A 26,772-nucleotide genomic window follows, 5' to 3' on the forward strand; every position below is an offset into this window, starting at 1 on the left:
AATTATATATTAAATGAATCGTCTCGATGTGCTCTATAAACTTACTCAAACGATTCTATTATACCTCCTTAAGTTTCCGAGAAACGCGCACACTTTGATATTTATTTTCGTGATTTTAGTAAGAAGTAGTAAGAGAGTAAGGGTGTCCCAAATTGCATTTCTAAAATTCTCGGCCATAATTGGGGTATTCAGGATCGATATTAATCTGAAATTTAATTGAAATTTTAATGAAGTATAACCGGAACTGATGCAGGTATATTAAATAATTTTTGAACAGCGCGAAAATGTCGGAAGAACAACAATCGTACTGTTCAACAGAAAAATGGAATAAAATTTTTATCGTACTCTGCAGAATGAACTGAATAATGTCTAATAGGTCGACGTCAAATGGGCAACAAAATATCACTCGAATTAACCATGTGAAACTGGCAAATGGGAGAAAATGAAAAGTCTTTAATCTTTGAACAAAACGTTTTACAAATTAGGTCCCTTCGCTTGTTTCGGAGTTTTTCATAATTACAAGCTCTTGGATGAACAGATCTGCCGTTCCAAAAGGGATCTTGTTTCACAGAAAGATTCGGCTTAAAACTTTAATGCTGCTTCGACTTAATTGTAATTTGCTAAAATGCGAAGTATTTCTCCAGCATTTTCCCTCTTATGTTAATTCTATACCCCTTAGCCACTTCGGCAATTACGAAATATGATTTTGCGAATTTATGTACATGTAGAATATTATTTATCAGGAAAGCGAAGCAGAATCAGTTCAATGGATTGAATTATATCTGTTTTGGAAATGAGATTATACCTGCTTGGGAGTCTAATTATTACTGTTTGATATTATTCAGTAATTATTGTAACGATGCTGTGCACGCGATAGTTACAATTACGCTTCGATATTATTTATATCATTAAATTTCGATGGGCCTATTGAAACCATATTCTTTTCCGACAAAAATGTAATCTGTTATTAATTAGTCGGTGCGTGGCTCAGGGAAGGCTAACTAACTTCTGACTCGTATATAGTTAACACATTTCAAACAAAAAGCTACTCGTTGTGCCCGAGCAACTCTTAACAAAACGTAAAACTTTTTACGAACATGGAACATTAATATTAATTATTTCCGACATACATTAAAATGCTTTATTTGTGCCATTTATATTGCCCTGGGGCTAAACTCTGTATAAAGTAATTAGAACGATTAATATTGCTCATAGAATTTTTTGATTAGTTCATAATCAGAAATGGGAAAAATGTTAGATAAATCATTGCGAAGCTGTTTTTGATGACTTGGCCAAGTATGCCAGAACATATTATGCCCATTTAAACGCTGACAAAAGTAATTTTGTCACATAATTAGATGAAATTTGTCAGGCTTTTTTCCACCTCCGGATATTCCCCTCAAGCTCGGTTTGCTCACTTGGTTTTCCCCATTTGCCAAATTGTCACGTTTATTAAAATTGGAAAATACATTCTTTTTACTCTCCTCAAGGAAACATTCGGTGCAACGCGCAGAAGGAGAATTGACCAATCAATTGTCTCGGATGTTTTAATTTTCGATCTCTATTAAAAAACCAGGAGGACAACGCCTGGAAATTCTAATTGGAGACATTACAAAGCCAGGCAACGTTTCCTAAGTTCATTACGTCGATTTATATTTGAGAACGAATGCAGAGTCCAAATGGCAAAAGTAACGCTCGCTAAAAACTTTTTTCTTCGGAAACTTATTTTCGGGAATGCTCAACAGAAAACTCATGGACGATATATTGTCCCAAGTTTAGACTGAAGTAATTGTTAAAATACTTAGAGTTTTTTAAAGTCGCTCCCTTGAAAAGGCAGCTATCTTCTGCACTCGTATTGTTATATTAAAAAATAACAACCATAACAATTTCACACAATTTCCTCCCATTGAATAACTCTCCCCAAAAAATTACTTTTCCTAGCATGTATCCGATATAAATCTGTGCTATCATTGTACGGCTAGATTCTCAGTTTCCAGGCGGAGGTTTCCCATTTATTTTGTATATCATGTTCTACATATTAATATATTTCAACGCAATATGTCGTTGTGGTTTGCGAACGAACCCCTGCGTCGGGCTTTTAATAAACAGAAAAAATGGTACAATTTTCCTTTTATACCCGCCTTCGTTCCCTAAAAAACCGTTTTCCCAGCTCGTGTATTTTCCATGCGACCACCCCGCGTATTTAAAGGTGATTTTCTTCAGTCACGTAGCGCCTATAACTTGAGTTCTTATTCTATTTACTTTTGTCTGAAAGTGGGATTGATATATTCATTATTTACGTGATATGTAACTAAGCCATTGTGGCGGAAACATACGGCAAAATAGTAATAAAAGTCGGAAGAGCTGACTCAGCAAAATCACTGACTTCTGCAGCAAGCGTATCTGCCGACCTCAAACTGGACGTTACAATATTTCAAACTTATCTCATATATCTAAATTTTTACAATTTGAATAATGTTCGGGTTTTAGAACGTTAAACTTATAGCATTTTACACACATAAAGATTCCTGCGCATGCGTCGTCCATTTAATGTCCTAAAATTTTATATACTTGAATAGTTACTGCTACTTATACGAATCGTTTACGTGATAGTACATTAAAAATTGGGGAGAGGCTGAATCTGTGAATGATTTTCTTAAGAAAAAAAGTGAATATGGACGAGGGTCCATTTTCGTTTTCTGTCTGAAGTACAAGGTGATAAAAGTTTGTTTTAAATTTTGTCCCTGATAAATCCATTCCGGCATTAAGTATTTTTATCAAAATTGTAAAGTGTAAAATAGGTGTATGGACACATTTTGTACGGGAACAATAATGTTTTCAATTTCACCGGTAGCGTTCCACTGATGCAAACCTGAACATTATAAACCAAAAATATGATAGGCCACTGTTTTTTTCTAAATAAAAATAACTTTGTGAATGGATATTAATTAACAGGAATCAAACTCGGAAATTTTTGTTGATAATTCGAATAACCAGTTGTCCACGGGACGAAATTTTCAACACAATCCAACGGTTTATTGAAAGTGTCCACTAAAAGTCAGTTGATTTGTTCGCATTATTTATGGATAAACGTGATGAACTATGATTTCAATTAATGCCTCACACGCGTTAATTGAGTGACATAAAAAAACAATTTGCTTTATACTCTTGGCTGTGTACCAAAATTTAGTGTGAATTAGTTGCTCTGTACCGAAGCTATCAATAGTAAGCTCTCAAAATAACAATCAAACCATCTGTTTTATCTGCGATTTTTGGTCTATTTATAATGTTTGGTAAAATTTCCTAATTTTCTTACTGATGCGAAACCGTTATTTTATTAATAATTTCAGGTTACTGCTTTACCGGTATTATTGGTAAAGCTTCTTCATAGGTTTGCAAGTTCAGGTACAATTATTTGAGACATTATAAAATTCGATGTTTGCAAGTTGCAGCCAGTTAAATATGACAAAGTTGGCATAATTAATGTAAATTAAAAAATATAATACCACTCTTCCAAAAAATACACCATTTCCTGAATTTGTAGGATCAAAGATCTTCAAAATTGAGGAGTTGACATTAAAGGATAAACCGTAATATCAAATAGTTTGGTGTAGCTTTACTTGGAGGTGATGAGGAATTAACTATCTTTTCTGGCCAATATTTTTGTGGCATGCAATTCCTTTTGACCCAAATTTGAGAAACAACGAAAGTAAATTTAATATGTTCCAGGTTTTTCTCTAAAGGAACGAAAAATCAATTTCAATTTTTAAATTCAAATTGTTGAACATTTTTGGTATTCTGATAAAAGGATTCACTGTCTTTTCTGAGCTTTTTGCTAACTTGAAATAAGAGAAAAATCACCGTTTTTAATTGAATATTTAATAGCCCTTTCAGGTGTCAGAAACGAGCTACATCACAATCATCGTCTAAATTTTCTATATTACTAAATCAAGAATAGAAAGTAGGCATGATGGATCTAGGATCATTCTGGGAGGGAGTAACAAATCGAAGCGTTTTAAAGAAAAGCGCAATTTTTGCGTAGAGCATTGAAATTGATTCTCACAAAATTCTTAAAATCTGGATACTAAAAAGATGATCTAATGATTTACGAAGAACGTTGTTGTTTGTAAAGGAACGGAATGTTCGAACGTTTTTCGGAAAAAATCACTGTTTTCGTGTCGAGCTTTCAAATTGAACTCGAAAGTTCAAAGCATTCTCTGTAAAAGGGCAAGAAAGCGAACTTGAGAAAATCAACGTCGTTCTGCACTGCTTTTAACTTTTTGAACATTCCGTACAAATTCAGAAAAAAAATACGTCACTGTTTCATCTTGAATTTGAAAGCTCTAGGAATTGTCCCAAAAATTGAAGACTTAATACAAACCTAAACTAACCTGAGTTAACCTATTTTAACTTAAGGGCTGCTCATATCGCTAATTTCCGGGGAGATTCAGTTTTAAAAATTTTCGAAAATTCTAATACTGAATGCTTAGAAAAATTGGCAACAAGAATTCCCGGAATTATATATCAGATGTTATTTTCGTTAGACACAACTATAATTTCCTTAATGTTTAACTCAATATGCTTCTTGATTGAATTTAATTTGAGGCAGAAGATAGTTTTCCATCTCATTTCGGATATATATCCGATGATCGAATGGAAAAGCGGTCGTGATATTATGCAGGCTTTCATAGTAAGTAATCAGAAACAGAATCGATGCCGTCGTCTAAGAAAGACTTTAAAGCACACAAATAGTCAAGATATATCAAAGAAAGGCTCGACTGAGGACAATTTAGGAACGAATTCCGGTGCTTTGGGAAGAAGGGAGCCGGGATGAGATGAGATAAACGATAGAGTGAGTGGATTGTGGGAGTGAAATAAAGTGATGAGGAAATTTCAAAGTTAAAAGACAATTACTGAGGAAATCAGATAGAAGTTATCCTGGTATCCCGGCTTCAGGCAGATTTTATTCAATCATATCGTTGGGGTCATATAACATGAACGTTGAAAGCTAGCTTTATTGCTCGGAGAAGCTGAATTTAAGGGTGTTGGTCATGTAGAAATGAAATATTAACGACCACGTTTGGCTCACCAAGATCCAGAATGTTAGAAAATAAATTTTCCCTTAGTAGAAACTAGTCTCGGCTGTCACTTGTACATCAGCAAAACGTTGGATTTATTTCAGTCTACTTCCTTTAGCTTCCGTCTATTACCGTTGAAAACATAAGCCTCGAGGCATTAAAATATCAAATAAAACACCTTTTCCTCTCAGCTGTAGTTTATTTTTCCCATTTCCGCGCAAAACTAATGGTAGTGGTATTCGATTTAAATTTTAATCAAGGCAACGCAGCTAAAAATAATGAGTAAACGCCAGTTGGAATTGAATATTATCTGCTTATAAGTTCGAAATTTAAAATAGTTTTTCAAATAGTCTAAAGTTCTAAAAGAAAGTTCCTTCGTTTTAAATAAACGAATACGTTTCAATGAAAGCTGGAAGGTTAACACATTTATCTACCTCAAATTTTAATTGATGTTTATTTTTCCATTAAATATGCCCACAATAGTTTAATATACGACTGCTATTTCAATGTAATAGTGGATTTGATAAAACCATTTATTTTTTAATTTTATAGCGTTCCTATACTCAAATACATTGTTAATTTAAAGCACGAAATTTTCGATCGAGGTTCGAGTAAGCCCATTTAGATACTAAATTTAATTTTAAATGTAACACATGAATAAATGTTTTCACATATGCAGAATTTATTCGAATAGTAAATTTTTACAACGCCGGCAGATCTGCTCTTCAAATACCTCGAAGAATGAATCGAAAATTAAATTCAAAACCCCGTTATGTATTTAAACATTTATTAAAAACATGTACCACTTCATCTCTATACCCCATTGCGCCACCGAATTAAAAAACATTATTTGTTTGAGGAGTTTTATTGAATTTTAACGGGCTTTACTGGCATAGACAATCGAACGTGAAATAGGGGATTTGATTTTTAAATTTGTTTACGATGAGGTTTCGCATTTTGTCGTCCGTAGTAAATTGTATCTATTTAATTTGATATTTTCGACTTATCGTCCATTGCATTTGTTTGAGGTTGTTGTGCCGTTCGCTGAAAGCCATCAATTCAGCTCCTGAAATCAGCGACCATATAATTAAATCAGCTCCCATTAATCGTTTTGCAGCAGATCTCCGAAAAAAATCCCGACTAAATCCATTTTCGAAATCGCTTAAAGCGAATTGCTTTAACTTGACACGCGCCAATTTGCGAATTTATTTGCCTAAAACATACTTCCACCATTACAAGGGAATTCTTTTAGCGTTTGAACGTTTTCTATATAATTCTCTTCCTAAATTCGACTTGGTTTTATGCCGCAGGCTTCGCATAATTTCGAAGAACCCGACGCACGTTTGATTATTAAAATATTATTTTCATTTTCGTTTTCAGGAATGGACTATCCGGGTAAGGAAAATCTCCCTTCTTTGAGCAATAAATAAATTCCAAATCACGAGCAGGTAAGCCAGAGAATTTTGCTAAAATTGTACATTTTCCCTCGTTTCGTCGTGGCAACAGCCATTAAATTAGAGACTTCTTGTAGCGAGCTCAAATATAACATTTGGGACTGGGCTCCACAACAGTCGAAATAGGGATGGCTGCTTTTGTCAGGGATCGAAGTAAGCAATTACCACACTCCCTCTGTGATATGCCGGCTTCATTATCAGCAATTATACAATATTACGTTTATATAGAATCAGTTATGTTTAATTATTGTTGAAATATTTATTGATTTTAGGGTGGAAATTTCAGAAAAATGAGTCCTTTGAAACTACACAAGCAAATGGGTCGAATGGGACAATTATTTATCTGAACGTATCTGTTTTGGCAGCGTTTGTATTCAATTGATAAATTTTAAGGGTACAAGTTCACATCTGCCCCATTTATATTTAGGTCGGTAGATCTATATATCACGTCCGTATTTATTGCCTAACTGCCGCCTATGGATATATTATTCTGTTCTGAAACCAGCTAAAATAATATACGTACATTGTTGAGTTTCTCTTGTTTCCTTACACACGTTCCGAACTTATATCCGTTAGATGATAAAATATATTGTAATTCGTTTTTTGTCTCACCTTTTTTCCGACTAAGTATTAACTGGCACAGCTCTTTCAACACTGTCCAACATATGGTTCACGAAATCCAAATCGTTCAATTTTTGTATTATATCCTTGTAGATATCTATATAGATCGACCTGCCTATGACAGGCCGTTCTCTTTTAAATTGATTTCCGAATCATCTAGATGATAAGCTGTCATTAAATAAGCGATTGCAAATCGATAGTTTTGTACACTACAATTTCACTTGAACACATCTTTCAATTACGATGAATACAAAATCTTAGAGGGAATTAGGTATACGACTTCACAATTCAAAGTTACTGCATGAATTTTAACGTGGAACGAATATAGGAAAATACGACAACATTAAAAAAAGATATATATAGAAAACTCCCTATAGTTACATTATAACCTTTAGTTGCTATAAGCCAACTTTTACTTAATTGAAATTCTGTTTGCACAGCGTGAAAAACCAATAAAATGCGATCCCACGGCATCTGACGTAAAGAAGAAATTTTGATTAAGAGAGGCGCAGTTTTTCAAATATTTGAAGATTATTTTACAATTAGCATTAAATATAATAAGACAACTTAATTACAAGACACTCGGGTAAACGATAGCTGAAAATCCACAGTTTCTAGACCTGCATAATGGTTATTCATTAATCTGAATGATGTATATTAAAGAATATTAGTCGATAGATCTAATCGAGGGTAACACAGGCAATAAACGTATTTTTGGAAAGCATAAGTCAGCCTTACAATAAATTATTCAATGAATGAATTGGAAACATAAACCTAATAGCTGTAATCATCGTTTAAACATTGATTATAATGTAATTGAGTCATTCTATATCCTAATTCAACAAATTCGTTTTAATATTTATACGCAAATACATTAAAAATTCATTTGGAAGAATCTATGTAAAGTTCATGTATCGTTTTCGATAAAGTAGCTTTTAAGGCTATTTTTCTAGAAATTATCAAATGGTGTTTAATCGCATCTAAAACCAACAGCTTTACTCAATCGAAAATATTCAGAAATTATTTTAAATAATGCAACAACTGAAATTTTTAATAAGCGAACAATCCAAAAGAGTGAGAGGAAGATTTCCCTTAAGTTCAGAAAATAAAAGAAATTAGATTTGGACACAATCCTGGACTTTCTAAACGAACATTGAAATCAATTTAAAAAATTTACCAGGGAAATCATGAATAAACGGATTATTCATTTGATCGGGAATCAATATAAATTTTATAATCAAAATGAGTCCACGTTTCTTAAACCATCGTGAGGCAACTGCTCACTAGGGCGGTTTACCTAACAAACGTAAAGTTTCTCATTTGACCACAAGCGGCGTTAAATTAATTAGTTACTTCTGGATGGATCTACCGGGAGGGTGATAAATATTTCTAAAGTCAATCAGCTAACTGTAATTTATTTTAAATTTACTTGAAACTAGGACGAAACTGTAGATATTTAAATTACGACGTGATTAATAGGATATTTTAGTATCATCCATAGAACCGAAAAGCGTAAAAAAAAAATTCTTCAAATCTCTTTTAAATTAACAAGATGCTGGTATCTAAGAGAGGAACGATAAATCTGCTAACACTGTCTTTGATATAAAGTTTTGCAAAAATAGTAATAGGCTTGTTCTCATCTACCGAGACTCTAATGTGAAACAGTTCAAGAACCCTGTCGCGTATGCGCATCGCTGAATTCAACTTCAAGTCTGCAATACGAATTGCCTAGAAGTATTTTCGAATTGTTCTGAAATAGTTTCCTGACCGGTAGAGACGAACGTAAGATTTCCCAGTTTTTGAATTTTTTGACTCACCAAGAACTTTTGACAGACGGTTTAAGTGCATGATGTGCATCAAACTTTAGTTTGTACGCGAAATTATCTATAGGACACTTTTTGGAGAAATATCTCTCATAACTTATTAACGTATGACACACCATTTTTCGAATCACACTTTTTACGAGTCGAAGAGCTAATATGAGTTTGACAGACTCACCGGTAAGGTCCAATAGAGCTTGATGAAATTGGTCACTACGTTCAATTGGACCAATGATCTGTGACAAGATGGCTTTGCTTTTGCCATTTTACTCTTTTACTCGCCTTTACAAACTTAATGAAGCATCTCATTTGACTGAGCTCCGGAAGTATCAACGTTGATTCTCTGCTAAATTTCTAAAGATTTGATTTTAGATTTCCGTTGGTACATCTCGGAATGATATTCATCCATTTTGCTCGATTGGTAATTACCTGCTTTATGTAGCGTGGTTAATTATCATAACGCGTTTCGTTAGCTACTCGAAGTTTGTAATTGAATATAGAATTGGCCCTGTTGAATATCGCGAGTGTACTGTAGAGGTAGATAGGCCGGTAATTATCTCTTTGACGAGTTGAATTAATGGCAGTTAGGCTCAAATGGACCAACCATTAATTGGCGTCATTTATTTGTATAGGTTTTCTAGTTAATGTTAAAAATGTCGCTGAGCATCAGTCACAGGATAGGGGAATGCACGTAATAAGGGGAGCGAAGCCCGAGAATTTCCGGAATTCCACGTTATAATTCGAAATATTCGGCGTGTTTGATGCGTAAAACATTAATTCGTGACAGGCGTAATGACAAGTAATGAGGTATTCTTTTCTTTCAAGTTCAGGTGAGTTTGTACCGAATAATTTATGCCACTGGTAATTTCGTCGAATTCACGCATTAATTTGGTAAAAAATAAATTTACCTCTGTGTAACCGTACTTTTAACAGACACGCAACCCTATTATTTCTTTATTCCACACGACCTGGTCGATAAGCAAAAAGTCCGGAGAAAATTGATCGCAAAAAAGAGTGGAAGTCAATTACCTCGAATTTTTTGAGCATCAGACATATCACAATGCTCAATTGGTTCGTGTATGTAATCGTAACCACTGTAGCGAGACCCGACTCTCTGAACTAAATAGAAAGATAATAAAGGTAGAATAACGAGCGCATAATAAGTAAGTGTAGGTGACGTTATTGTACTTGAGATAATGACGTCGAAGGGAAAGGAGTTTGCAAAGCCGAATAAATCTGACGTTAACGGTGGAACGAAGAAGTTTTTATTACTTCGGGGTGACGTCGTACGTCACTGGCGCACTGTTGTAAGATTTATACATATTTAAGTGCGAGTGAGATAAAGCACAAAACTCCTCTCTTCATAAATACCAGATAAATTTACTAGAGTGTGACATCACCCTGAGAGACGGGTGCTCTTCGAACTTTAATGAAACACCGTAAAAAACGATTTGCTGAATAAGTCTTCCCTTAATTATTGTCACGAAGGAATTGCTCACCGGAAAACGTTTTATTTAATCCAATTTAGCCGGATCAATGCGGAACATCCTGGCTTTAATAGACCTATTTCATTTACTTTTATTCCCGCTAACTAACCCCAAAAAGAACATTCAGTGTAAACTTGTTTTTCCACTTTTAACAAGAAGATAGAAGCCAAGACGCTTCATCGTATAAGCATATCTGATAGATTAATATTTCCTTCATCCGTTCGAAAAGAAAAACATATTGGTTTTCTCCCGAGATTTGAAAGGGACCCAGCATGAATAATTCAGCGATGAATCGTTAGTCAGAAATGTATTAAACTGTTTCACAGCAGTCTGTAAATAAATGTCCCAGTCATGAGTTTAATACTTAATTTTACTACCAGGAGAATAAGCGAAAATGCCATAGATACGACCAAGCATTTAACGATTTTCTTTATTTGTTAAACTCTTCTTGAATTTTCGCGCAACGCAAGTCGACGGGTATTACAAAGAATAGTTATTGCTTCGGGCATACCGAGAGAACTAGGTCCTCTGGATACATATTATTTGTCTCTTTAATACGTAGACATTAAAATACTATCTCCATCAGTGTCTATATTTGATATCAATTTTCGCAATATTGAAAGTGTCTTTCAAGGAAGTGTCTCAAGCTTCAGTTCTAAAGCTCTAGGACTTTAATTGAGGTATCCAGGTTCCTAGAGGATCCACGTCAGTCGATTAGGCCGAAAAGCTGCTTCGTGAAAATTTAGTTTTCCTGAAAATTACACGATCAGTTTTGACGATCAATAAGAAATTTGGCTTGTCCTCAATTATTCCTGCTATCACCTGCACAACAGCAAAATTTCCGAATATTTTTGGATGGGCGCTCTCAGCCAAATTAGCAAGTGGATTTGTTTGACGTTTCACAAAATTACACTTGGAGAAAATTACCTGAATATTTACAAAGCGACAATTTAAAAAATTCTTTTTCTTATTAAGTACTATGCGTGCTCTTTTTAGGAAAAATTCCCGTTGTTTTGTGCCTTCAAATCAACTTCTGGAAATAATTCAGCCACTGGTGGTATTACAAGTAAACATTTCTTAAATAGATGCTTTATTGGACTCCTAACAAAAATTCGTCTTACAGAAGTCATCAATATATGTGTATATGTAAGCGCATTATAAAAGACAAAAAGTAAAATACAAGGTGTTCATTAAATATACGACAGAAATTCAGAAAGTTATTCCCTGGATTCTTCTATGGATATTTCATCCTTTAATGATTTTTGGAAAAAAAATTTTTTCAAAAATATAGGGTAAGAAAAATTTTCGATAGTAGCAACATTTTATTACTAAATATTACATGTTAAGCTTCTTAAACTGTAAGAATTCTTGAAAATAACTACCTCAAGTGAAGTACTCATTGTGAGATCCATCTCGACAAATCGATTTCTTGAGAAATTCGCTTCATTGGGAAAAAGAACCAACGTCAATACATTGATCTTTCTCCATCATATCCAGCACATTGCGGTCCACTTCTAGCGTTCTTACTATCATTGCTCTTCCTCATCCTCTATTTTCTTAACAATAACATACGGAATTGCTGGATTGGTCGAAAGAGATCTCATTTACGTTCTGCTGGATCTCAGGACTTAAACCCCCTGGACCATTTCCTATGAAGGCATGTAAAGTCATTAGTTTGTAATACTCCAGTGGAAAACGCAGTAGATTTGAATAATCGGATTATTACTTACTGCAACTCGATAAGAAACGACCTTGGTGTTTTGGAAAGATTTCAACAGTCAATGAAGAGAAGATTGGATTCTTACATCGTAGTTGAAGTTGGGCATTTTTAACAGTTCTCCTAGTTGAAGAAAGTTTACATGTAATATTTAGTAATAAGATATTGCCATTTTCTAAAATTGTCGTTATTTTGTACTTTCGGAACAAAAAACTTTTTGAAGTATTCTCAGATGGGTACATTTATTTTTATGTTTAATGGACACCCTGTATAAATTAACAAAGTTGGACAATACACTTTCAGTACTACAGTTTCAGTAATTATATATATAAAGGGTAAGGGGTTACAACTTCAAACACGATGTTACATGAAATTAAATGTGTTGGCTAGCCGGTATTCGTCAACATCATCATAGCCGTTTCTCATTAGCCATGTTTTAATTCTCACGGTGAATGCCTCGATGAGCGATATCCTCATCGAATGTGGTAACTTGTTTTAGAGTAGAGGTTCAAAGTAATTTGTGTGTTTCTACATGTCGTTTATCCCAGATATTTATCTCTAACATCGTTCGATTTTACACGAACAGACTAACGGCGAAAATCCGTATTTTTCTGGTATATATTGTAATTTAGGCGAACGTCGGGTAAAGACTTTCAAATATGTATGTTGATATAAAACCTGGCATCATACCTCTATTTCAGTCCTAACAACACTCTCAATAGTTCAAAAGTTCTTTTGGCATCTGAACTATGTCCCTAATGTAAAATATGATATGACCGTGTTAAAACGGGATCCGGATAAACTCCTAGCCATTTAATATATTCGACGTAAGCTGGTAAGTCGATTTTGCGGTTACTAAAGATCCAGTTCTTGTTTTTCACCATTTAGAGATAAACTGGTCGATAGAGACAAAAGCAACTTCTTAGATTGCATATTTAGTACCCGAAGGGCCAAGTCCTTCGACTACTTTTCAGATGCTACGAAAGGTATATCGTCGGCAAACAATACAATGTCGATACCCAGAACCCCCACCTTAATATCATTAATAAAGCTCAAAAGCAGGAGGGGTCCGAGCACCGAACCTTGCGGAAATCCATGTCGAATATCCGTGATCGCTGAAAAGTTATTAATCTTAGTGGACTGCCTCCTATGTTTGAAATACGAATGCAAAAGTTTACAACTATTTTTAGAAAAATAATAAAATATAAGTTTGCAAAGTAAATCAGAACAAAGGACACAATCAAAAGCTTTCTGCAAATCACGTGTGATAACGTTAAGGTAACATTAAGGCACTTAATGCAAAATTTTGCCAGGCTACCCCCACTAACATTTTATTTTCAAATGGAAAAGTATTCATTATAGTATGTCAAATGATAGGTAGTTTAATAAGGAATATAGTTAGAACTCAAGTGAGATTTACAGTTCCCTTAAAAAAATAAAATTATTAGATACAAAATGAAGTGACTCACTATTAAATTGAACAAAATTTCATCTCATAGGGAAAATCTCATCAAAATACTTTTTTACAGTCATAGTATAATGAGGTGGTTCAGCATCGTGGTGGGACCAAATATTCTTTGCTACTTTTTCCCGATTTTCTCCAGAAAAAATTGCGGCGATTAATGGAATTAGTTCATATTGTAATAAGTTCAAGTGTGGTACGTGATTTAGGTTACCCTTTATCAAATATGGACCGAATGTTCCCATTCGTACATTGATTTTTTGCTGATCTTGTATATGCAGAGTCCGCATCCAATGAGGATTCTCTGTAGACCAATAACGACAATTATGTCGGTGAATAGATCCATTTTGGCAAAACGTCGTTTAACCCAAAAATAAGATTCTAGAAAAAAACCTATTTTTCTGAATGCCTTTTTTTGCAGCAATTCATAAAATCTCATTCAGCGATCAAAATCTTCGTGCGTCAATTCTTGGGTAAGGAAAATTTTGTGTGGATGAAATTTTTCTCGTTTTAAAAGAGTGCTTACTGACTTTGCAGATACATCAAATTCATATGCAAGTTTGCTGGTAGACTGTATGGAGTTTTTATCGATAGATAAAAAGAATGTCTAGTGCTTTATCGCCACCAGTTGCTGTTCGAGGTCTTTCACATTTTGGAGAAGCTTTCACACTTCCTCTTTGTCGAAATTTTATATGATAAATATAATAATGCACAATTTTATTTCATAAGAAACGGCTGTTGGCCAGTTAGTTCATCTGCCTATGTTACAATTAACTGTGTAACAAAAACCAAAAACAAAAGGAAGTGACTACATTTTCAATTCGAATAATGCTCCAACACGGTCATGAGAAGGGAGATGTATCGATATTGTCTCGCCGGTTGTACTAGGCAGAACGGGCTGAGTATTGTCCAGTTGTAAGTGTTGTTTTTCCAATTTGTTTATAGTTGCGATAGTCTTTTCGTTATTTTAGTCACTTGCGTTGTCTGCTAGTGATTGAAGTATTTCTACCGGTTTCGCGGTGATTTTGTCGTGTACAACAAGACCACCCCGACGAGACGTCGAAGAGACTGACGATCCCTGTGGGAGCCCTTGTTCGGGAGAGAAGGAAAACGGATGTTTTTTTATTGATTCAACAAACTACACTTTTATCTATAAATCGGTCTGGATGTTTTTCATAAAATAGCGGACACCCTACTTCCTAAGTTATTTTGTGATCTTCATACCGTAAAAAGATGATAATTTAAATTTTTCGCTTCTCAGATAAAATACCCATTTTTTAAAAATATTTTAACTGCGGTAGATACCAACAACTAAATTCGACCACTAATGAATTCTACGAAAGCCAAAATATCCTGTGTTGAAAAAATTGTTTACATTGAAGACGATTTGAAATTTCTACGTCTTATTGTCATCAAAATCTTTCCAGGATACAGACTTTGTTCTTTCTTTTAAGGAAACTGTAGATCCCATTATAGTGCAGAGTATACCGTTGTATATCTTATTGAATTACCTCTTATTTATTATATAATACGCTAGATACCTGTCAATTGGGAACCAACGTTAGAAGGATAGCTGGACAGGGATGAAAAATTTTAACCTTGAAAACAACGCATTAAATACCCTTTTTAAAGCGAAGTTATACGTGTTTAGGCAAGCATTGCAGATAACTAGCACCTGAGAAGACTTCCCAACTTGCCTTGGTGTGATTTATGTATGACGTAGGTTTAAACTAGCGTGATAAACAGCTACTAATTTAATAAGAAATCCATTAGCAGCTAACGTTCACTATCCGATTTCCGAATAACAACAATGTCAATATATATAGTCACCCTTTAAGGCTCAAATTGTTTATACTCCCCGAAAATGAACGTTTCTGAGATAGCGCAGCAAATATTTGCATATCGTAAGACGTTAAGCATACGTATAACAAAACCAGCCCTTCACGCAAAACGTTTTGTGATGAAACTCTTTATTCGTATTATTAATTATTAATAGAGAATTGATATTTTTGGGCCATTAAAAGATTTGATTATCAGAAGTTCAGCCAGGAAAATCTTCACCGATTCATTACTGTTGTTCCGTACATAAATTCACTCTTGGGTTATGTCATCACAATTATTAATCTCACATAATATGTTGGCTTGATCGAAAGGATAATTAATTAAAGCAGCAGAACTGCGTTCCTAACGAAAAACGGTTACAAATTGGGTTGACAAATGAAACCGGAGGATATGGATTTAATATTGAAGATAAGTTCGCTTGCTTCCCAGTTATATTAAGCCGCACCGCCATATTTCAGTTGTTTTAGTGGAGACATGTTCTGTGTAAACATCTATCAAAGGGAGCATGAATTTCTGCCGAGACTTCGAAGCGAGTGTTAAAGGGAATGTGATTTCCAAGTCGTAGAACCCATATTTTATATCATAATTATGTTATGTAACAAAGCAATATACTATCGGTATGTTTGTGAAGTATTCGCGTAGAACTTAGAATTTTCAAAAATACGAAAATCAATTTGACTCCTAGAGGTATAGTGTTGGATCGGTGGTAATTACAATTTATCATCTCCGGTTCATACTTTGAAGGCGGGCCCAGTCGGCTTAAACTATTAAGGTCTTTTAATATAACCGAAATAAAAAATTGCCGCTTAGTCCCACGACCCAAAGGCAAGTGATTTGTTAAACTCAATAGAGCAAATAAATTAAAGTCACGCGTTCTGGAGCAATATTTTCGCCAAAGCCATACCTAATAAATTATTGAAATGGCTCTCAAGTTCTCTCTATCAGCATTCAATATAACTAGACAAAGGGGTAACGACAGTTGCAAATTTCCGGAAAATCTATTTCCAGGTAGGTTTTCAATTATCCGGCCTTAGGTACGACAGTCTTCTTTCTCGACTAAGCCCGCACCTTATGGCTGTCATTCTAAATTTTGCAACTTTCCAACGTTTTATATTTTACATCCCCCACGGGCTTCACTCGTCTGTGAAATATCTCCATTATTTTTAGTGGGATGAGTGCTTCAACCAATAAATGCCATCAGTCGTCTTTCATTTACAAATGTGACTAGACAGGATGTCTCAGAAACAATGGCACAAATTAGCATTGAGTGTTACAGGGTGAGAAAATAGAACGAATGAGCTAGACCTGCTTTTTTTTGTTTGAAAAATTTGTTGCGTCCGGACATAGTTGCTTACCTAGTGATAGTGCCTTTGGCGACGTCAAATGTGCCATCAAGAAAGAAAATAAAATCTTTTCTCCTCAAGATTACATACATATTATGAAAATTTGCAGAAAAGAGCGTCCCATTACTGTTCTAATTAATAGTAATTCCTATTAATGTTACTAAAATGGAAAAAGAAGACTTTGTAAACACCCTTAAACTTGAAAAAGGAATAATGAGTAGGAAAAAGATGGTTTTCAAAAACAATTAATTGGCTTCATATTAAAGTTATCAAGGTTGTTAAAGAAACAAATCAGAAAAATTATGTAAAAACAACTCATCGTGACATTGAAGAATGCAAAGAAATTAACGTACAAAATGGAAGAGGAAGATACAGATGCAAATAGGTATTATTTTTTTTACTTTTTAGAATACCTGTTGCCAAACGGTAAACCAGTTGCCGAATTAAAATTAAAGAATATTAAAAGCTATATGCATCCGGTAGCTGACCATCTATTATATATATAAATCTCATTGGCGACGGAACGATGGAAGAAGACATCGATGGGTACAATGGCAATATTGACTTTGAATTGGAACCACAAGAAATATCTTAAGTTCAGATTAAGGAACAAAGAGCCAATTGTTTCTTTTGTTAGAATATTAGCTTTGTTAATATAATTTATTAAAAAACTAATTTCATTTACATATTCAATGTTTTGATAATAAATTATTATTCATAAAGAAAGTAGATTGTTTTTCTTAAATAACTCAGAACGATTCTAATGCTGGTTGGATCTTTATTACATAACGGAGTCCAATTGATATAATATTCAAATAAAAAATGTTTGTGTTTATGCAAAAACCAAGTTGGTGAGTGCTCTTCCTGCTGAGAGGTGTCCCCTCTGCTTTCTGCCGAAAAGCTCTTCAATAATTACTTATATAAACTTATAATAAACTGGGTTGTGGTTATTTAGTTGAAAATCTCAAAACTTTCACTGTGAGGGATCAAGAAGAGTAAATCTTTGTCCGAATATTGAAAGATACTAGCATCAGACACGTGTCGGAACCGACAGAGGTCAGAACATTATTAATTTTTAGACTTTTGTGGAAAGACAAGCTGATTCCACACTATTAACCATACCTGAACTAACCTGCAGAAAATTCGCTACCAAAAGACTTCCGACCTAGAACTGATTCGGTTATTTACTACTTTAAAAGCATCTTTATAACTATTTGTTCTTTAACTAAAAATATTTTCACCCACGGAACAAGATCTAAAAAGATAAGCATATTTAATTAGACCAGCCATTCTTATAATACACAAATCCTCATTTAATGAGAAAACATCGCTGTCAACATGAATTTCCAATTAATGTGTGGTGTTGAACTTCCGGCCAAACTTGAGTTTCTTGAGAAACGAATTACATGTAGTTTTGGAGGATCCTCCTCTAGATATAAAACAATGTTTTAGGTTTATGCAGGATGGCGTTTGCATGTAAGGGATTTCCTGAATATTAATTTTCCACATCGATGAATTGGTCGGGGTAGCAAACATCTGCGGCCACCCCGAAGTTCCGACTTAAACCAATTACTTTTGTTTTTTGGTGATTTTTTGGAGTGGTTAGTGTGCAAATCAGCACCTAACAGCAGAAAGCAGTTGTGGGATAACATTCACGAAGATGTAAATACAATTAGAAACAATAACCGAATCCTGTTCAAGGCGCACCAAAATTTTAATTTAAAACTTGGAAAATATGTTGGTGTAGACGGTCAACCTTCGAAAATATCATTTATTTTAGTTTATTTTTAATAATTTTGAAAATGTGGGTAAGACTTGGAGCAATTAAAGGTATTATCGATTTCGTTAAATAAAATACGCACTAACTACAAATATCTGGATGATCTAAACGTTGCTGTTTCAAACAACAGTAGAGTATAATTTAATAAATTTTCTCCATTTAAATAAAAAAATTTGAATGACGAGGGGAATGCGTCTAGAAATTAATATTAACAAAATATTGACGAAAATACCCAAAACTACTTATTTGAAGATATGTCGGAAACCGTTAGAGATCAGACTTTTTTGCGGAATTCTCTATACAAGGTGGTCCCTAAGGGTATTCTGGTGTTTAAGAAGCTGATTCTTCGGATTTTTCTCACCACAAGATGAAAATACATATCATAAATACACATAAATACTCTTATATAACATTTTCGTTTTATAACAATCCAAAGAATGCGCTCCTCAAAAAGACTCTTAACAATCACCCTGTGCGGATAAGGGAAAATTTCCGTTAAATTCCTGAAAATTTACGAAAAGGATGAGGTACCTATTTTTTTGTTATTTTTGTACCTTTGAGCGGTCAATGTGGGAAGCTTGAAAAATCTTTCACATGAATAAGCATTTCTCGTAGTTTGGGTGGTCTAAATGATATTTGGAATTCATAAAGTTTTAAAGTCATCATAATTTCTTCACGGAGTTTGATCACCATTGGTAACTTCCTGCAATGCCCCATCTGCGTGTAAATTAACAAGTCTCGAAGTGAACGCGAACTGGCTACGTCGCATGCTGAAATGAAATTGTGAATTAGATGTCACATTCATAAATACACTAAGACCGAAAATACCCCTAAAGTTGTTATAAGCGAAATCACAACCGTCAGAGACAGAACTTTCATTTTTGAGGCCAGTCTGTATCAAAATATTTCGTAATTACGTAGACAATTAAAGTTTAATTAGAAATTCATTCTGGAGTACAGTGGGATACCCAAAATCCAGGTTTGGTAATGACACCTGAACTGGGTGAATTGGCAATAATGCTGCTCTGTGTTTGATGTTGATGAAGAGGTGCTCTTGATTGCGGCCATTATTTGAATATAATTTTTGGTTCATTTGCTTCTACACCAGGGAAGCTTTTTTAATGGGAAGATGGGATGCAGCAAAAAGCGGTTACACAGCAGGCATTGAGGACAACGAACTCAACGCCCTTTGGAATGAGCGCAGCAACCGACTGTAATCCAGATGTTAGTAATTAGATATAATTCATAGTGCTAAACTGGAGGGGTATTTGCTATGTTAAAACTTTGTGTGCTCCATAAAGGTATTTCGGGGTGAACAGTACGACACGACTATCAATTTTGTGGCAGACGTGTATTGAAACAACTCTAAAAGTTTCGTTACGATATGCAGTAAAACTGACTTGTGCATAGGAACTTCGGTGTTTGCTTGTGATATTGCGATTGAAACCTACACTGTTTGTTCCCTAATCTAACTAGAACGAGCCGGGCAGCATTTAAGTTTTGAACCAGCTCTCCGAATTATTTAAGTCAATTTCATAAATATTTATAATTTGTTAGTTGTTGGTATTAAAGGACTAGCAAATACCTTGGGATCGGACCTCTGGGGCCGGCCGAATTTCGGGAGAAATCTAAATGAGTTCTCTAGCCTCTAATTTATATAATGAATATTGGGTTGGCCCGGCAACGTATCGGATCACTGAAGGATTTATTAATTGGGTTACTCAAGTTCCCTATAGCCTCCACAATGGACGGCGTCCTGGAATAAAGGTTAAAATCACGTCATATTTGATTAGTCTTTTGTCAATAAAGGAGAGAAAACTTAGTTTATTAATGGAATAAACGAATAAACGACATACTTTTGCCTTTAAAATGCGCTCCACAGTGGAGGGTATTAATAACATTTGTCCTGGGCGCATGGTTCAAATTTTATGAGAGCTCTAAAAGTTTCAAAACACCATAAATGAACGTGAGCTTCTGTCTGAGCGTGTTCCCTGCATGCTTTTTTCTACCCTGAAAGATATAAACTTTAGTTGCTCGAATTTATTACTTCTGTAGCTGGCTTTACTGTACGAAAGTTAATAGATAAAGTATATAGTTCTTTCTAGAGTTTAAACGTGAACACGAATTTTGCTTTATCGAGAAACACATCTTACTGTCGCAATAAACACGGCTATAACTCCACTTTCGGCCTTATCTACAGAACTAGATCAAACAAAAATCAAAACTACCCTCATTAACCATTCTGCATGCAGCTTCTGGCATGAATGTTCTTGATGGAAGAGAAGCATTAAAAAGTAATAACCGATATTCGCTATTCGTTGGACCTAGGCCCAAATTTGAATAAAAATTGCATGCCCTGCTGCAATGGGTAATAAAACATGTATAGCGAATACGTTTTTAATTTTGGGGTTGTAACAGGGAATACGTCTAGTGTTAATTATTGAAAAAACATCCACATTATACCCACAAGCTTTTGCACGCGGATTTTGTCAGATCAATTAAAATTCCGAGTTGGGAAATATTGCCCGAGTAGGGGCTGTAAATATAGTATGTTTAAAGAGCGATGAGAATTTAAAAAAATATACGTGTAAAAAGTGGCCCTTCGTAATTTTCAAATTTGGATTCTCCTATGAAACTTGAAATATTGGGGACGTCGACGATCTACTGCACGATAATTTTCTTCTTGTTAGTTGTATCACAAGACGCTCCATAACTTACCTCTAAGGTGACAATGCACTAGCAAACAATACGTGCAAAACAAGCCTTGAAAACCAATACACATATTTCCATGGCAGTTCACGCCTAAGTTTTATGCGCAAGTTTCAAAAGAACAACACATATCCCAGAGAAGCCTGTAACAGTCTGAACATTGAGACGGAAGAAACTGTGAGAAATAAAATCGAAGAACACCCTCAAATCAGGACAAGGAAAGTTGTTAGCGAATTGAATATTACTCATCTAATGATGTGGCAAATTTTAAAACATTCAGAAATTATTCCTTATTATATGCAACGCGTACACACTCTATTACCTAGGGATTTTCCCCCCAGAATAGATTTCTCTACTTTGTTACGTATTCATTAGCAAGAACGCCGGATTTTCTACAGTAATGGGCTTTTCACAGATGAAGCTTAGTTTTCTCGAAACCATCACTAATTTTCACAATAACCATATTTGAGCTCCAGAGGATTCGCATGCTCTCCGAGAAAGTAATCATCGCGAATAATTTTCTCCCAATATTTACTCTGAAACTATCTGTAACAGTCGTATCGAACCTTCAATTCTTTCACAAAGACATAATAAGAAGAGTACCGAAGGTTTTTCACTAAAACCTTCCAACAGTTTTGGAGCAATAGCTTGAACTAACCTGAACATATGAAAGGGGATGTTGATTTAAGGGCCAGACAAAATACGTGGTCCATGCGCGATGGTGCACCACCACAATTACCATAGCAAGAGCTGAAACAAGTGTATGGCATCCCGGATCCCTCGATATGAACTCTCTCGATTATTTTTTATGGGATTATACAGAGACATTAGTTCAAAAATGGTATTTTCGGATTTAGAAAACTTCAGATATAAGATATCTGAATCGTGCGCCATTATTATATGCGCACCATGTATATTCGGACGAGTTCGCCAGTCGTGCCCCGCAATAGTACGAATTGATGCAAGTATAGCTAAAGGCTGGGTCATTTTCAACAATTGTTTTTAACATTAATAGTTTCTTATTACTAATACTATTTAATTGTACAACTTTAATAGTTCAGTTGTTTGATAGTCGTTATTTTAGTAGTAAAAGCACAAACTTCAAATCCATTTTCTTCAGAACTGCTGCTTTTAGTGAAAAATACATTTTGTTGGAAAAACGAGCAAGTGCCTTAGACACAGAAAGATGTCCAATGAGCTAAAACAAAATTGTATTTATTTAAATTTCATTTACTACGTAAATAAATTAAGCTATATCATAGTATGCGGAGCCCTCTATTGGCCAACAAAAAAATGACTAAACATTTTAATTTTCCACCATCAACGTTCTCAGTATTGAAAATTTCGTCAGAAAACCGTGAAATTGTCCAAGCGTACAACCAAAAGAACGAAATTATAATTTTAGTATAAATAGCCATTTCTCGAGGAATCGGCCGTTGTGTACTTACGTTAATATGAACCCTTAGCAAGGGCAACGATCTTGTTGCTCTTTTTATCTTAAAACTCTCAAATAGTCACCTCGTAAGGTCTGTATACATACTATAAACAGCCTGTTTATAGACGCTTCCAGACTGAAGCTCCCGTCATGTCTATTTATATTTCACCAAATTTAAAATTAAATTTTTTTAAAATAAAAATTATGGCGTTTTGTACCAACATTATAGAAAGCCTATGTAAAAAATACTATGAAAAAAAAACGAATCAAAAACTAAAAGCTGCATTATCTATTTTTATTTTAAAGAGGTATTAAAGTCGACTCAATTTTATAGAGCATATTTAATATGTGTACATGTATGTCTGTATCATATGTTTTTTCTAGGGCTGTAATTTTTTTTATACACTCTTTCAACTCCTTCAAAAAAATTACGTAGGATAATTTAAAAATAAAGCTCTATTCAGATTTAGAAGATTGAGCTTGTGTAAAGATGTCAACAAATAAATACCATCCCAGTTTAAAAGACTTGATTTTTTAAAATTTTGTTATCATTTTCCAACATTTAACAGTTGTTATCTCGAGCATTCAATCTTTAAAAAATATGAGATTTATTGGATCGACGAGCTCGACAACCTGCTTAAATCAAGTAATATCTCCTGTAGTTCACGTTTACTTTCGACACTCTTCAACCCTCAACTAAAATAGGTGATTGTGTCCCGATGGTTATGTAATTGGGATTAGTAGATCTAAGTGAAAAATTGCGTAATGCAACATAAACAAAATTACTTCTCATCCCACATTTTATGATTTTATTTTCATCATGTACGACGCAGTTGGCAAGCACGTATCTCACTAGAGTAACAAACATGATATATCTATGTTTTATTTACATTTTTGATTAAAATAATTATTCGTCACCTTCAATGTGCTTTATAAGGGCGGCAAACAACTGAACTGAACACCAATTTTAGCAGAATTCTCGCTCTTAGAATTTCAATGACATCTCTGAATTGAAACTAAAATTGAAGTTTGTAAACCATGTACTCGAACTAACATAAGTAAAACTTTGACAGAGCCCTGCGAGAAGACGTATTGCGCTTGGGGGGCCCAGTGTGTCAACGCTCCTGATGGAAAAGCTCTTTGTCAGTGTCTTACGTCCTGCAAGGTTAAGAGCGACCCTGTATGTGGGACAAATAATGTCACATACGACAACCAGTGCCTCTTGCGAGTGGCCTCCTGCAAAGCACGGCTGGACACCAGGGTTAAACATAGCGGGGAGTGCGGTAAGAACTTTATTCTCTAATTGGTATAATAGAATGTCAATTAGGGTAACTTTGTTCACATATTAACTACGCCTTTGTGATTTTAACGGAAGTTTGCCGTAAGTTTGGGACAGCTCCTTTGAGCGATGACGAGCACCAAAATATTCTTATGGGGTTGAAATTAATTGGGATCAAACTCGAAGACTCTCGACTCCGAGGTATAAAGGATCGAAGTTTTTCATTACTCTTTATCCAGGTATTCCGTAACAAATGAGACTATTTCCGTAAAATACCAACTCCAAAGCCTGCATTGTTTCAGTGGACACGACGATCCGTGTGTTTTGTTTGATACTTTTATAAATCCTTCCAGGCATTGAAGTAGACGAAGCCTATGGAAAGAAATAAAATTTAAATGCGGAAATGACAGTGTTTCTTGGAAAATCTCCATGAACTTTTAGCATTAAAATACTAGTTTCGGTTTAAGTGTACAGTTAGCCATATTTCCACGCTGCACCATGTTTCTATGGAGTTTAGTCATTATCAGATCTGGCACGTTGAGTATATCAAGTCAAGCGAACCCTGTCTGCTTTCTTACTAAAACAAGCAATTTTCTGAGCTTTTTATTTTTCCCAAGCACATTTCGCCCCTAGGGTGCCTTATAAATTCAGCAGATTCCCTGCTTAAAAGGAATGTGTTTTATGCATGCTTCAAAAACTAAAGGCACTGCACCACTAATACTTTTGCCTAAAATAGATAACCTTTGGAAATCCTGGAGAATTTGAGTAATATAAGTAATTTAAATTCCGTTTAATGGCGATAAAATTGGAATACGTACAAATTTTAAAATCACCAAACATGTTTTTGGCATTCTAGAAACTTATAAAGGGTGATTTGGTTACGGTGACTATAACTGGCAAAATTATTGGGCCTAAATATTTTTTTCCCTGGTAAAAAATTTAAATTCGTGTCATTTCATTTGAAAAATCAAATTACATAAGTATATGTTAGTGGGACAATGACGTTATTTTCGATTCATCCTATATTCTCAATTTAAGCGCAGGTACTTGACGTCAGATAATTAAATTACTTTGTGGATTTAGACATTCAAGATAAATTTTCACTTTTTTCTATCGATTTAGACACATTGTATTCAAGTGTTTACGGTATTCTTTAAATTTTTAAAAATTTTGATATTTATCAAGTTTTAAGAGATTCTCCGAGGTCGCTGGGATTATTAAAATTCGTACTCGACTTTTAATAATTAAAATCTGAAATTTATGGTAATTGTTTTACGTTTAAACAATTTAACTAAATTCATGTTTAGAACCGATTTTGTAATTGAGGCCAGGGGATTCAGTCCTCGCCTGGAAATATACGCCTTTTTGAAGATTGTATCTAACCGCCACTAACCGGAAATAAAGACAATGAATTCATGTTAACGTTGCTACGAAAGTTTAATTCAATTTAGATTAGTTTAAGTTATTGAGAAAGATTAAATCAACTAGTATCAATCCAGGTTACTAAAAATAACAGACTGAATTCCGATCAATGCGGATTACTGTGAAAAATGTATCCGTTTAGGTTAATTCTGACTTCCGAGGAAAATCAAATGTAACCCAGATAACTAAGAAAACCGAACTGAATATAAATTAGATCAGTTAATTCTTTAGAAAAAAAAACTAATTTTCGGTTAATCGATAGTTGAGAAGAATAGTTTAAAGGTTCTCCAGAAACATTGATAATAATGAATATAGTCACCTAGCGTATAGAGAAAAGAGCGATTCAACTAAACGAAAGTTATTTGTTGTTAATCTATAGTTGTTCTAAGGAATTTTTTTAATTCTGTAAATTGGGTATAAATTTTCATAGTTTTTGATCTATAAACTTGAAATTGCTCAACACTTACACGCTGTTCGTTGGCATAGTTACGATAACTATCCGAAAAATTCAATTGAAAATATCTCTGAATCAGTTAGAGACACGAGTTTTTCAATAGAATACCTCTTTGATGCAAAAGAGTTCAGAGTATCACCATTTGTGAAAGTATTGAAGTGGTCGACGATTTTTTGTATCTCGGTAAATATATGCGATTATATGTAATATTTGAAACGAATTTACCATATTCGAAAATCTCCTTGGGAACAATTTCAAGTCTGCAAATCAAAAACCATGAGATTTATTTTCACATTTAAAAAAATTACTTTGATGTCCTGTAGAATGAAAACAAGTTACTTTGGTATAAGGGAAGTTTAGATGAATCGCTACAGTTTTTTACCCTCTAGCATCCACATTCATTTGAATATTCTTTTTGAGAGGTCATCAATGATTGTGGTTAATTTTACATTTTTAAACATTAAATACTCTTGAAGATTTATAATATGAGAAAATTCGTTTCGGAACCATCAAAGTGTGGATTCTGTGTTTGATGAAGTGCGTTTTATAATCAGTTTGATTCTGAAGGAGTTAATCTACTTACGTGAAAATGTACTCCAACTGTAACCAAAATTGTATCAATATTTACTAATAGTATTTTAAACTGTTCGTTACGAACAAGAAATGTAATATTTAATATTATTCGAATTTCCTAATTTCGGCGATGAAACATGCATGAAGTAAGGGCTGTTTTTACTGATATTACATTCCGAACCCTTTACGTGTTACTTAAGGTTATTGATATATAAATTGAACTTTAAGTAAAATCGATTTTCTTGTACGGAGAGCTTTCGCAAGGTAAATTAATCTTGTTGGAAGACTAATGGAGA

At 34.3% G+C, this 26,772-nt stretch overlaps 1 protein-coding gene across 11 annotated transcripts in view; it reads left to right on the top strand.

The window, feature by feature from the left end:
- LOC136348488 (agrin-like) overlaps nt 1-26,772 on the top strand; it is a 198,601-nt gene that overhangs the window by 123,585 nt on the left and 48,244 nt on the right. For 7 of the 11 annotated variants that reach the window (XM_066299338.1, XM_066299341.1, XM_066299347.1 and 4 more), the window contains 2 exons: nt 6,459-6,473; nt 23,822-24,031. In XM_066299338.1, coding sequence (XP_066155435.1) covers nt 6,459-6,473; nt 23,822-24,031 — 225 coding nt within the window. The remainder of the gene's footprint in view (nt 1-6,458; nt 6,474-23,821; nt 24,032-26,772) is intronic. The other 4 variants (XM_066299340.1, XM_066299336.1, XM_066299345.1 and 1 more) reach the window with 2 other exon arrangements.

Source organism: Euwallacea fornicatus, chromosome 33 (genome assembly GCF_040115645.1).
Source record: "Euwallacea fornicatus isolate EFF26 chromosome 33, ASM4011564v1, whole genome shotgun sequence".
NCBI classification, from domain to species: domain Eukaryota; kingdom Metazoa; phylum Arthropoda; class Insecta; order Coleoptera; family Curculionidae; genus Euwallacea; species Euwallacea fornicatus.